This window comes from Vanessa atalanta, chromosome 30 (assembly GCF_905147765.1).
Source record: "Vanessa atalanta chromosome 30, ilVanAtal1.2, whole genome shotgun sequence".
Classification (NCBI taxonomy): domain Eukaryota; kingdom Metazoa; phylum Arthropoda; class Insecta; order Lepidoptera; family Nymphalidae; genus Vanessa; species Vanessa atalanta.
The window spans coordinates 3,801,920-3,815,828 of NC_061900.1; the positions used below are offsets into that span (position 1 = coordinate 3,801,920).

Below are 13,909 nucleotides of genomic sequence, written 5' to 3' on the forward strand. Positions count from 1 at the left end.
TTATTGTTTTTATTCCTTTCTCTGACATTATTAATTGTAAATAATTATACTGTTCGTGTTTTTTTGCAAATTCTGAAGTACTTATAAGAAAAAGAAAAAGAAAAGTAAATAATTAGTAGTTGTGATATTGATCTAAGACAAAAAATAAATTTTATTTTTATTATAATTCCTAAAATATTCACTATTTTTTTCTTATTAATCAAAATTAAAAGGTTTAAAAAGTAACATAAGCACATCATCATTCGTAAAAAATCTAAAACAAAAAATTGATAAGTGTACACTGCTTTACTATAAGCGTTCTGAAATGAAAATCTTGTTCATTCGAAATTATAAAATAAAATTCTAATTTTCATATAATAAAATATATATTTTAATGTAAGTAATTAATATGGTTTAGAATAAAAAAAAATATAAAGAGATTATAAAATAGATACTATAAATTTTTCAACGAAAAATAGTCTGTCAAACCAAATAACATCTTGTTTTAGTAAGATTGAAGAATCGAAAATGTAGATGATAATTTTCATGTAATATTAATAATGATTATGAAAATCCAAAATAAATACTAATATAATGAAATTCCAATACCAAAAAAGATAAATAATAATAAAACAACCATGCAACTAAGAACGCAATTAATCTAACAGCAAAATCAACTAAAAACGTAATTAATCTAACAGAAACAAGAAACAAAATGAATAAACTTCAAAAATAATACTCAATTTTTTAAGCAATGAAGAGTGTACGTTTATTATTAACAATTTCTATAGCACTGACGGCATATCTGGGAGATTATGTTGTTTTTAAATCGAAATATTCAAGTTCTCAGTTGTTCCGAGCGTTAGCAGATAGCTCTACCCATGGAGCTATCGGCTTTTTGTCGGCACTGTTATTCTTCAGCAATATAAAAATAACAAATCAAGCTTGTATTTATAATACTATTTTCTGCACGTTCATGTCCTCAGCAATCGACGTCGATCATTTTATTTTGGCAAGATCAATTTATCTGAAGGTAAAATTGAATTTTTGTTATGTTTTTGCATACAGTAATGAAATATACATAAAAATCTCACTCAGAAGAGATCTAAGTGTATGAAGCTTGCACATTGCTTTGAAAGATTTATTTCAATATATTGTAAAGAGAAAATGAATAAAGATTATTAAAAGACCTAAGAAAGATTTTGGTTACAGCAGCCAATTTCAAGATAGTCTTCCGATCCAGCTATAGGGATATTATAGTGCTCACACAGGTGCTCTATGATCCGAGGGAATGGCAAATTCGACACAAGAACAGAAATATTTAAAAAAGGACCAACGCCTTACATGTTTTTCGAAACAACATATACACTCCCAATTTCTAAACTCCAGGCTGTGGCTGAAAATATTTAACAGAAAATTCAATAACTTTAATAAGCCCGTCCTGTACTACCTTAAAACTGCAAGATCTGCAGCTTTATATATTTGCTAGACTAAAAAAAGCAGTCCTATTAACAATTAATACTAAAATGAAACTTTCTTTTGTTTCAGGATTTAAACAACGTAAGCCAAAGAGGTATCCTTCATTGTACAACGTTTATGATGCTTGTAACGTCAATTCTTGCTCTGTATAGTCACATTACTCATAAAATCAATGTATACATAGTAACATACATGATAGTATTGGCATTTACGAGCCACCATTTAAGAGATGGTAACAGACGAGGGATATGGTTGTGTCCGTACGGACATACAATGTCAATACCTAAGCTTATATATGTAATATTGATTTGTATCCTTCCGATATTATTTTCTTATTTATTTAATTATACCAGACCAATGTTTAAGCATACTGTACTGCAATATAACGAAGTTTAATATTCTGGTTTTCATTTTTAAGTGTTGCCGTTTTTAATTATTATTTTAAGTGAAGAGATTATTGTTAATTAATTAACTAAACAGATCCTGATTATAATAAGACAATGTTTATTTTTTATTGTGAATATATTGAAGTGGACTGACCACGGATATAATTTGATGTTTGTTTATTTTCTATCTATAAATTTATTTAATATTCAGAGTTAACTTAAATGAACTTAGATATTTAATTGTCATGATATCATTATCCGAGATTTCTGTGTAAATAATGTTTTGAATGCTGCAAAGCGCTTAGAAATAAAATTCTAGTTGTTGTGTGGAGTGTCTGTATGTAATAATAAAATAACCGGTTTTTACTGAATGTATGTATACACGGTACATATACCACAATAACATTTTTTTAAAAAAATCTGTCTGTTTGTTCCGGCTAATCTCTGCAACGGCTGGACTGATTTTGACGGGACTTTCACTGGCAGATAGCTGATGTAATAAGGAGTAACTTAGGCTACAACAATAACTTTCTTGTTAAATTAAAACCCGCACAAAATCACAGGCACAGCTAATTCTTAAATAATTTTATTGGTAGTAAGGTACACTATTCCTGAGTGCTATAGGCTTGAAATTATGTTTATATCATAATATTTTCTTTATTAATAAATTTAACAAGTGCGAAGCTTCGATGGGACTCTTGTAAAGTATATAGTATTCAAGAACTATGGTTTGTTGCAGATCAAGAAATTATTTTGCTTGTACACATCCTTTAGAAGTTGTTTTGTCTTGTTTTATTAAATAAATTAAGTTAAATTTTTACATGCTATCTATTTATGCATGTAACTAAATATTCGAACATGATTTTTACTTAAGAAAGTTGGATTAAATTTAAACATTGCATACTTATCAAGAACCGATGACAACACAGTAGTCTTAGGGTACCCCTAGCTAGTATAATATGGGTACCCCAGAGCTGATATCTGCTCTAAAGGAACTCGAAGGTGACTGATGGAATCTTGGAATGTCTGTAAGTAAACCCATCGAGTTTGGGCTCATTATATGCATTTGAAAAAATCTATGCATTTTTTTATGTACAAATATCATATATAAAACTGACATACAAATTAAACGCCCAGGCATATAATTTCCGTAATGCAACGTGTTGTCCTAAGTTGGGCGTTATCTGTGCACGGTAGTCAAATGTCATCTATTTAAGAATCCGTACTTTTCCACCTGGGCAAGCGTATGTCGCTCTAAGTACAGTAATTACTCCAAGTAATGCAGATTTGAGAACTGGATTGTTGTAAAATAACAGGAAATAAAATAATCTTCATTCATAAAAGCTCTTTTGAATCGTTATATAATTTTTGGTTCGGAAAGTTGATTCTACCGTGAACGGGCAAGAGACTTAGTAGTTATACTTTTCCGCCGTTTTAATAAAAATGATGAGATGAGAGAAAGAAAAGTGAAAAAGGCATGAGGCTGAGGAGAGAGTTTTAATAGCCAGATAGTCAAATTATGTACTTATGAGTGCAATTATTTCTCTTCATTTTTGTACACTCTATTCCAACCATAAAAAGAGAAAAGCCAAATAAACAACATTTGACAGCAAATTGACGCGATATCATTGGTCGAGAGCTCGATTAATCTATGACGTTCACTATGGACTTGCAAAAAAAAAAAAATCGCGTTTTGAACGTCGACGAAACTGTTTCTCGGAATGCTGCAAAAAAAATGAAAGTGGATATAAATAGTTCAGTGTAATAGTGTTGTATTATAAATAGACATAATTATAAACTCTGAGTATTCACAATATAGATAAGTTATTAGCAAAAATACGTAGACCTAAGGTTTGTTTATCTTTACCTACTTCGATTGAAATAAGCGATATTTAAAGTATGATTGTTTTTATAACGTAAAAATTTTTTAAATTTTATTGATTTAAAATTAAAGGTGATAAAAAAAGTATAGTTTTTGATTATTTTGTGTCATAAAAAGTCTCAATTTTTAAAGAATGAGATTTTTTTGATAATATCCTTTGTGCTCAGTTTCGTTTCGTAAGGAATCACTGGAAAATTTCATCCTGTCAGTCGCACTGATGGCTACGCGTTTTGTGTCATCAGACTTTTTAAAATTGCATTAAATAGAAGGCAAAGATAAATAAAATATTGTTTTTAATTAGTTTTTTAATAAAGTATTAAAAATATAAAACTATTTTTTAAATTATTCTCCTGGCCAGACGATCGATTCAATCCAATCCAAATAGACGGAGACTCTGGTGTAAACTGCTGGCCTGCCAGATTCGGCACATCGGCGACCGAACGACGTGATGCCGACAATGTGGAAAATACACTTGTTCTGTGTTGATGCAACTTGGAGAGGAGATCCGGAATCACCCTGGATATGGAACAAATATATGTCGTTATTGATTTATATAACTAGTTTTATAACCAAATCCAAAAATCCTTTTAAATTTAGAAAAGTTTATCTTCTTCTCTCTTTAAGAGAGTTAAGAGAGAAGAAGAGATGAGATGAGTTATGTCCCTAGTGCATGTAGCTACACGTTTTCACTCACCCTTCAAACCTGAACACAACAATACAGAGTACTGCTGTTTGAATGTTTGATGAGTGTGTGGTACCTCCCCACCATGCACTTTAAACTTAATAGTGTTAACTTACTTGACACGTGTCTTTCCCTCCACGTAGCTCGCCAGCGCACATCTGGGAGTCAACGAATCCTGCCCAGTGTCTGTTGTGCGTATCATTTAAGAGCACGTCGCAGTGGTCGTTTTCCAGTAACGTCAAGGACACCTTCTGCAGTTCCTTCGATGTTTCTCTGTTACCTTGAATCATATGTATTTGGAAATTATAGCAGCGTGTTGAAATGTATATCTGTCTCATTTTCGCACGGGTAGAATCTCTATAAAACGTCTCGGTCTGAGTTTCGTTACAAGTATTTTAGAAGTCGCTTTCAGAATAGCATTGTTTAATAATCATACGTCATCTGGATTGTATTAATACTTACGCGCACTGGTCACGCCCCATCCTGTAGCCACGGCCTTCGTATGTCCAGGGAAGTCAAACTTCGTCCAAAGACACGCAGGTCTGATCGCTGATTCGAAGTCGACATCGCTGTTCAGCTCAAATAAGGCTATATCGTTATATTTGCCCGGTGATTTGTAAGAGGGGTGCTTGTGGACGGTCTTTATTGGTATCTAGAGGAGACGAGTTATGATTATTTTGAAGAACAGAAAAGGATGTAATTTTAGCTCGAATGGAATGACATTATCTTAACCAATTTCGGTAATGATGTTCTTTTATATTGCACAACTGTACGTAAACACATGCATAGTCACACAACACAGTATTCCCTGACTTATAATCCGATGGGACGGCACATCCGGCACCAGAAAGAGTTCAGGCGTAGGACCAACTGCTTTAAGTTCAAGTGCAAGCACGGATGTTAATACTACTAAATATCGTTGCTTGGCAGTTGATATTTCGCCGGAGAATCTCTAATATTCTGTTTTGACTAGAACTGAATTTGAATCCAGTTTTCCGGTATCTAAAGTCTTATGAACAGTACAGAACATACTATCAATGTCATAATGCCCAATATCACAGGAGACCAGATCCCGGAGGTCATATAATAGTGCGTAAGTGTCCGCAAACAGTGGTGTACTCTCAATATCCTGATCTGAGGTGACGACAAATTTAGAGGTAACTTGATAATATACCAACGAGGAAATAGGGAATATGATCAATCATTATTTACCATAATCGTTTTAAATATCTCATATTTACGTTTTTTTTAAAGGTTGGCACACCTGATTGCAATCGGTCACCACCGCCCATAGACAATGGCACTGTTATAAATATTAACCATTCCTTACATCGCCAATGCGCCACCAACCTTGGGAACTAAGATGTTATGTCCCTTGTGCCTGTAGTTACACTGGCTCACACTTAGTCAACGTTCTGTTCACTGACAGATTAAGTTTATTTTATTCTTGTCTATGGAACTTCTAGAAGGGATTAAATAATAGTATCGACTTACATCAACAGGACTAGCCCCATCACTAACTGTTGGATCCAAGTTTTGATCACCAAGTCGCACGATGGATGGTTTTGGATCTTTCATCTTTGGGTTTTTGATGCAATGACCAGCTGTCAGCACGAAGCGAGAGCTGATGAGACTCCCCCCACATTGGAAGGCATAATTACCCTCAATATCAATCCAGCCAATTGCAGCCTGTAAAATTAAATATGTTTAGTTTTCGTATCATTAAAGCCTCCTTGGGGCAAAGTATCCGTTTCTATAATAAAATTCCTCAGATATTTTTAACTTTACCGATTCATAAATTCCAATCAATCAAGGCAGGATATATTATATACAATATACATATATAATTGTATATAACTAACATTACTTTGTATTTATATGTTGATAAGAGTATCTACTGAGTTTTGCCGGTTCTTCTCGGTAGTATCTACATTCCGAACCGGTGGTAGCTTCACTTTATATAGTTTGTTAAACGACGATTCAAAAGTGCTTGTAAAATCCTACTCGAATAAAGTATATTTTGATTTGATTTGACAGGACCATTAATAGAAGCCTTAATACTGAATTAATATTTCTAGCAAGGCTTAAACTAAAAGTTAAGTAAAGGTTTTATAACAGAATAACCCTTTTAAATAAATGAACCAGTATCCATCCCTTACCATATGCGGAAATTCACCCTGGATAGCGTTCTCCCCTCCCACGATAAGCTGGACGCTTTCATAATTACACTTCGGCGAGACCAAGGTCATGGCGTCGGGGTCAGGCATCAGGGCGATGAAGTTGACCGTCTGTGTGACTCCCCGACTATATTCGTCACATTCTATGGAACGAGAGTCATAATTAAAGTTTAAAGTAATTAAAAATGGATAATAAATGTCTTGGGCTTTTTAACGCGCCACATCGCGTCGCTGCGATGGACGTATACGTGCGACAAAGATGTCAACAGTCGAGCGTATCACACGGGCATTGAACCTCAAAATTAAATTAAAACAAAACCTGTCATCAGTTTCTAAATTTGCAAAAATCTGTTCAATAAACGTGAAGTTTCGCGTGCGATCTCCAGCTATATAAAAATTATATATATAATAAGTAGTATGTGATTTTCCAAGTATATTTGGTCATAACTATTGATTTAGGCTGTATAAGCTCGTTTATTAGTAACACTTAAAGCCAGCCGTAAAAAAAAATGAACAGAGTTGTTCTTTATTTAAATTTGAATTTAAATTTTAAGATTTCGACTTTATTCTTTGCAGTCATAAGTTCCTTTTTTTATTAACTATACAATAACAATACTTACATGAATACAAATTATTTTTAACATATGATCGATTTATCGTATTGCAAGAACTGTTTTATAGTCTGTGGATTTTTGTTGTGCAACGGGCACTTCACTGCCCGTCAATCAAGTACGACATTCCGTTAATACCTTATTCCGAAACAAAAACTACTAATTTATAGACGTGAGCTGTCAAAAAGCAAATAAACAGGACAGACTATAACTAAATACTTACTTCGCTCGCTGAGTCGTTTGTTTTGATTGTTATTTGTTTGAGAGAATTGATTCCAGACCGGTCTGCGACTGAAAATAATGTACTTAAATTTAATACAAACATTGTCGTAGAGCGTGATACGTCAGTTATTAGCAAATCGTTTGGAATGTATAAAACTTTTGTTTATTTTAGTTCGTTCTGTCATTAAAATCTGTACAGAGTATAAAACAAAGTCGCTTCCCGCTCTGTACGCTTGGATCTTTTAAGCTACGCGACTTCGTCTGCTGTTACAAACTTTAAATATTGCAAAATACACTTTATAGTTCAAACAATAAGGTTATTTATTTTGGATAGGTGAGATCATACTTTTAACTACATAAATTCGACCTCTTTTACCCGACTTGTACTCAGGCCGACCTTCCCGTCCTGTACGCTTGGATCTCTTAAACTACGTTTTTGCATATTATTTCAATTTCATAGCGGTTTTTTTATGTTTGGTCTTCAACCAAAAAGTTATTTTTGTATCCTTATTGTTCCCCCGTAAAGTCGGGTCGGGTTGCTAGTATAATATAGTTTGTTACTTACTCGAATACCTGTGCCGTGTTTAGTATTGAACTGCCGTCGCTGCAGCAGACGAGTATAGAATCAAAGGAATGCGTGCAGAAGGTTGGTTTGATTCCATTGTTTCTGTAAAACAAATAAAAAATTAAAGTAACGTAAGAGATTGCAAACATCCCACTGCTGGGCTAAGGCCTCGTGATCTTTGAGGAGGTTACCAAAAAGGTGCTCTATTGATCGAATGGCTACTTTGTAAGCTTTGGGGACTTGGAGACTCGCATAGCTAGGTCGACGACCAGAGCGTCACGATAGCATATACAAGCGATTCTGGAATTGAACCCCAAGTAGACGGAGTGTACTGCCTTTTTAGTAGCTGGTGCTGGGCGTTATTGGCGTTCTAGGTACCAGCGAGTCCCACATAGCTTATCCCAGTTTAATCTGAGAGAAACGCGTTAGAGAATGTTTAGAGTGAGATGAAAAAGTGGGATACCGTTTACGCCCCGCTTCATGTAAAGGGATACGTAAGGGCGTTTTTCCCGCGAAAATTCTAGGGTTAGAAAGACGTGATTCTCAAACGAAGATTGCGACTTCCGATCCAGTAAGGTATTACTGCATCATATGCCTCTTTTGGTCTGAATTTCATTAAGGGCACGATTTGTGTCTGATGGAAATCTTTTTGTGTATCCACAAACTACAAACTATTTCTCAATTTTGTTTTGACTGAACCAGTTTTTTATATGTCTTGTCTTCCGCTATCTGTCGAGCTAGTGTTAATCTAGAGCGTAGAGGGTTTCATTGGGGGTCTTTGCCGTTAATGCTCAAGTGAGAGGCGAGGCAGACCCAGAAGGTCTCATAAAAAACTTTTTTGGGAAGGGATGATCGTCAGAACATTGGCTACACCAGCGCGGCTGTTGTGCTTAAGACGTGCAAAAAGGTGTTATGGCATTTGAAGTTCTGTAAATTTTCTGTAAATACATCATATAATCGCTTACTGGAAATCTTCTCTGGCCGATTGACATTTAGAAGCGAGTTTGCACACCCCACGTGTGTTCGTGTGTTTGACAACGCAGGCTTCACCCTCTAAAATAACAATAAAATAAAATTAAAGCAAGTGATAAATGTCGCTTTGTGGTCTCGTGCTCAGCTGTTGATGATAATCAGTACTTCTGTGCTACAGTTTAAAAGGTGAGTCAGTGTAACCAGTCAAGGGATTTGTCAAGTCCACAAAGTTGGTGGGGCATTGTGAAAAGGTTAAGATTTCGTACAGTAACCAATGTCTACGGGCAGTGGTGGCCACTAACCGTCACCTTTCCTTAGATATGATCGAGGGTTATGATTTAGCACAGTGATGACTTTTATTTTAGATTCCTATCCATGCGTGGAACTCTATTATTAATCGCCAAGCCATTATAAATTCAATTCAATCAAATTAATTGTTTTTTATTCAAGTAAACTTCACAATGAAAAGTTTTGAATCGTCGATATTTGAACACGTATGTACCACCTTTTTGGGTACAGCCTCCAGCGAGAAGAACCGGCAAATGAACAGATTTACAATACTGTTATTCACAATTAGAGTTCAATCGGTCCTGTGATGGTATCCGAGACTAAACCAGATGTTTTTTTTAAAAAGTATTATTTTTTTAATAATAAGAAATATTGATTAATTTAGTCTTAAAATACTTTAAAGTTCTTGTTTTCAACTTTTAATGAAGATAAATATTTTAGTTTGTATGGACATAACATCTTAGTTCCCAAGGTTGGTGGCGCATTGGCGATGTAAGGAATGGTTAATATTTCTCTCAGCACCATTGTCTATGGGCGGTGGGGGGCACTTATTCGGCACGACAAAATTGAGTGGGATTAACTCCTCTTCTCTTTCAATAACAAATAATTATTATTTGCTTATAAATACGACTTGTGGTTAGTGACGATAAAGTTAATTAAATTTCCTATAATATTATCCTGTATTGACACAAAAGCCACAATTTTTTATTTGTGCTATTAATATAATTAAAATAATATTGCTCCTAACGATAAATTAATTAATATAGTTTTATTTACTGAACACTAATCCTACCCGCGATAAAGTTTTAAGTTTTATTATATGCAACCGCTTTTGATGAAAATAATCTTCCTTTTTTTTTTTTAAATTACGCTTATGGTGGCAAACGTATAGGAGGCTCACCTGATGAAAAGTGACTACCGCCGTCTATGGCAACATCGGGGGGTTTGCAGATGCGTTGCTGGCCTTTGAGAAATGAGTACACTCTTTTTTTGAAGGTTCGCAAGTCGTATCGGTTCGGAAAATCCGCCGGCGAAAGCTGATTCCACAGAGTGGTAGTGCGTGGCAGAAAATGTCTTAAAAATCGCGCTGTTGTGGATTTTCGGATACCTAGGTGGTTTTTAAGGTCAAATTGTATAGGAAATATATATTACTAGCGACCCGCCCTATAGCCCTTTTTAAGGTGTACAATAATTTAATACATAACTTGATATTTCGTAGGTTTCAGCCAGCGTTTGCAATGTAAGCTCAAAAAATGTGTATATATACGACATCGCATTAGAAACATCTAAAAATATCAGAGTTTCTTTACTGTATTGTGCATGTATTATACATATAAACCTTCTTTTGGAATCATTGTATCTATTAAGAAAAACCGCATCAAAATCCGTTGTGTAGTTTTAGAGATCTAAGCATACACAGGGATACACACACGGACAGACAGACAGCGGGAAGCGACTATGTTTTATACTATGTAGGGATTATAGCTTTGGTATTCATGGCAAATGGACCACCTGATAGTACCTTACTCCAATGCAATCTTGGGCACTTAAGTTATGACCCTTATGCCTGTAGTTAAACTGAATCAGTCGCCCCTCAAACCGTAACTCAATAATACTAAGCATTGCTGTTTGGTAGGATAGTCAGTGGTGTAGGAATTACATTATAGTTGACGTCCAGAGACGCTCTCATAGATAATACATATAATCTGTAACGCTGTCCAACTAAAGTTAAACCAAAATTCTGATACTATCTAGAAACGCGGTAGCTTGTCAAGCCAAGTTCGAGTAAAAGAACTGTCGGGCAGCACCGTGTGTAATATTACACGAACCATTTGGAGCCACATTTGACGTCCTCTTAATTCAAAAACTGTTTCACATAAACAAATTTATCTCATATATTTCTCGATTTTATGGTTATGAACATATGAACTAGCCAAAGTTATACTTTAGACTACAATATATTCTCCTAAGTTATAAGAAGAAATGATATTTTATGTAGTTGTAAATAATTTTCAGGACTGACCATTGAACTTGGCACCCATTTAGATCTCACTTCTTTTGTCGTTAAAGTCAACAACCAAGGCCTACATAATATTGAACTTGACTCTCATTTCACATTTATGTTTTGATGGGGTAGAACGGGCAGGCGTATATGGCGCTCACCCGTCGCTCTCTATCGGATTTTCATGCACGAAATGAACATACGAAATTGAAGCTTCGTCATTGGTTGAAATATCCAACATTTAATTCGTAATCAAATTTCAACTTTAATGTATAACTTGTAATTGGCTGAATCATAATTTTTTTTTTTATAATTTTTAAATTTTATTAGTTTTTATTGGTAGGATTGTAAGCGTTTTCTTTGGACGAAAAAATTGTAAATGTGGATTATAATTATTTTATTGGTTAATTTTGATTTTAGTTTTTGTCTATATGTTACTTTAAAAGCTCGAACTACGGTAATGTTTTAATATTTTCCAGTAAAACCTAAGATTTACCGATTATGAATGGTAAATGTCCATAAAACTTTGTGATTCGGACTTTTGCCATTATTCACTTGGGAAATCTTAGGATTTACATGTTAGGTTAGGTAGGAATGGTAAAAGTCCGAAAAGTCGTCCCTTTATAATAAATACTTACATTAACAACTCATGTCTGTAAATCTTTGGTTTTACTGGAAAATCTTAAGATTTACCTTAATTCGAACTTTTACAGTAACATATATACTGACATATTTTTAAAATAAAATCATTCCAATCCGACAAGCAAGCAAGTGTTGTACTCAAGTATTTACAAGAAGTAAGCTAGGGACTAGTACCCCTACAGTAGGTTACAAACTGTACCACCAATAAATAAAAATTGTTGATAGGTTAAGATCGCATATGCAAACACCATTAGGATGATAAAATATTTCATTGCCAACACATTCGAGCGCAAACAAGTGAGAGAGTTGTCATAAAAAAAAACAAGACAGCTAGGGATCATTATTGGAGACCCAATTATTATTAATCATTTACACGGTAAGTTACAATGCGCATTATGTGAGACCTATTAAATATGTATTTTGCCTTATGACATTGCGTTTATAAAGACAGCTCTAATAATTGTTTCGGTGTTAGTTATTTGAAAGTAGCCATATATGCAAAAAGGGGTCTGTTTCTGCGTCATTATCTCTGACATTATAGCTTCTATTTGAATCGAATCAGATTTCGTTTATATTTTGTTTGAAAGGTATTATAGGTGGAGAATATTCTTAATCCTTGGCTAGGGTTGAAGAAAACTTGTTTATTTAGTTTGTTTTTTTTAGTTGTTGAAAGGTTATACGGATTATTTACTGGTTTAAATGACTTAAATATTACAATAATGATAATGAAGCAGATGCATATGACAGCCGAGATGACCCAGTGGTTAGAACGCGTGCGTCACTGAATTTTCATGTGGTTTATTTGTGTTTATAATTCATCTCGTGCTCGATGAAGGAAAACGTCGTAAGTAAACCTGCATGTGTCTAATTTCAACGAAATTCTGCCACATGTGTATTCCATCAACCCGCATTGGAGCAGAGTGGTGGAATATACTACAAACCTTCTACTCAAAGGGAGAGGAGGCCTTAGATCAGCAGTGGGAGATTTACAGGCTGCTAATGTTGATGATGCGGCATCTGGTACCAAGAGACGACCTCCGTGGTCGAGTAGTGTGTACACCGGTTTTCTTGGGTACGCTACTCTGAGGTCCCGGGTTCGATTCCCGGCCGGGTCGATGTAGAAAAAGTTCATTAATTTTCTATGTTGTCTTGGGTCTAGGTGTTTGTACCGTCGTTACTTCTGATCTTCCATAACACAAGTGCTTTAGCTACTTACATTGGGATCAGAGTAATGTATGTGATGTTGTCCAATATATATATAAGAGACCCAACTCCCCAATTTACAGCGAAGTACGTACTTGAGTTCTTTGGAATGGTCTCAATGAATACTTCTTACGTATATTTATGAATATCGATTGAGGTTAAGTCAGTAATAAGTCACTTTTTTGAATTAATTGTAATCAAAAGGCAGAGTCAAACTCGCTTGCTCTAAAGGAACAGCGTATCGTAACCCAAGGATATTCTGGTTATGTATACGCCATGACAGTCTGGTTGATGTAGGTAATGGCGACCCCAGAAGGTCTCTCAAAGTTATATTTTTTGGTGGAGAGGAAATCACCATTTTGTCATTCAAACGGGCGCTTCTCTTGCGTAATATTTTGAATTGGGTTTCATTATTAACTGTGCATAATGTTTAATGACTAATCTATATGTTTACATACATAAAATGTAGCCGTTGAAACCACTAATGACGTTTGCGGTAAGGAAAATTAAATCTTATCGCATCTACAAATAAGAATTGTAATTCAATTATTGTATTATGGATCATTGAACTCGATTTTGCGTTTTACAATTGTTTAAATTTTTGAATTGAATCGTCAATTTCTGCGGTAGCCGTTTGCGTAATATTCAGAAAATAAGGAGTAAATAATTTAAGTAACAGTAATAAAATTTATAGCATTTTTTTTAGCATTAGCAGCCCGTAAATGTCCCACTGCTAAGATAAAGGCCTCCTCTCCCTTTGAGGTTTTGGAGATTATTCCACCACGCTGCTCCAATGCGGGTTGGCGGAATACACATGTG

At 34.7% G+C, this 13,909-nt stretch overlaps 2 protein-coding genes across 3 annotated transcripts in view; one reads left to right on the forward strand and one right to left on the reverse strand.

Annotated features, from left to right (window-relative positions):
• The first annotated feature begins 483 nt into the window (after window positions 1–483).
• Window positions 484–2,777, forward strand: LOC125075300 (transmembrane protein 267). Its single transcript, XM_047687024.1, has 2 exons — window positions 484–1,012; window positions 1,528–2,777. The coding sequence occupies exons 1-2, from the start codon at window positions 734–736 to the stop codon at window positions 1,852–1,854; spliced, it is 606 nt and encodes a 201-aa protein (XP_047542980.1). The 5' UTR covers window positions 484–733; the 3' UTR covers window positions 1,855–2,777.
• A 1,255-nt stretch (window positions 2,778–4,032) lies between these two features.
• Window positions 4,033–13,909, reverse strand: part of LOC125075286 (serine protease snake-like) — a 29,244-nt gene continuing 19,367 nt past the window's right edge. For both annotated transcript variants that reach the window (XM_047687009.1, XM_047687007.1), the window contains exons 3-10: window positions 8,949–9,036; window positions 7,984–8,085; window positions 7,420–7,487; window positions 6,568–6,728; window positions 5,903–6,097; window positions 4,871–5,060; window positions 4,525–4,688; window positions 4,033–4,242 (exon numbers count right to left, since the gene is read on the reverse strand). In XM_047687009.1, the coding sequence (XP_047542965.1) occupies window positions 4,069–4,242; window positions 4,525–4,688; window positions 4,871–5,060; window positions 5,903–6,097; window positions 6,568–6,728; window positions 7,420–7,487; window positions 7,984–8,085; window positions 8,949–9,036 (1,142 nt within the window). In that variant the 3' untranslated portion in view covers window positions 4,033–4,068. The remainder of the gene's footprint in view (window positions 4,243–4,524; window positions 4,689–4,870; window positions 5,061–5,902; window positions 6,098–6,567; window positions 6,729–7,419; window positions 7,488–7,983; window positions 8,086–8,948; window positions 9,037–13,909) is intronic.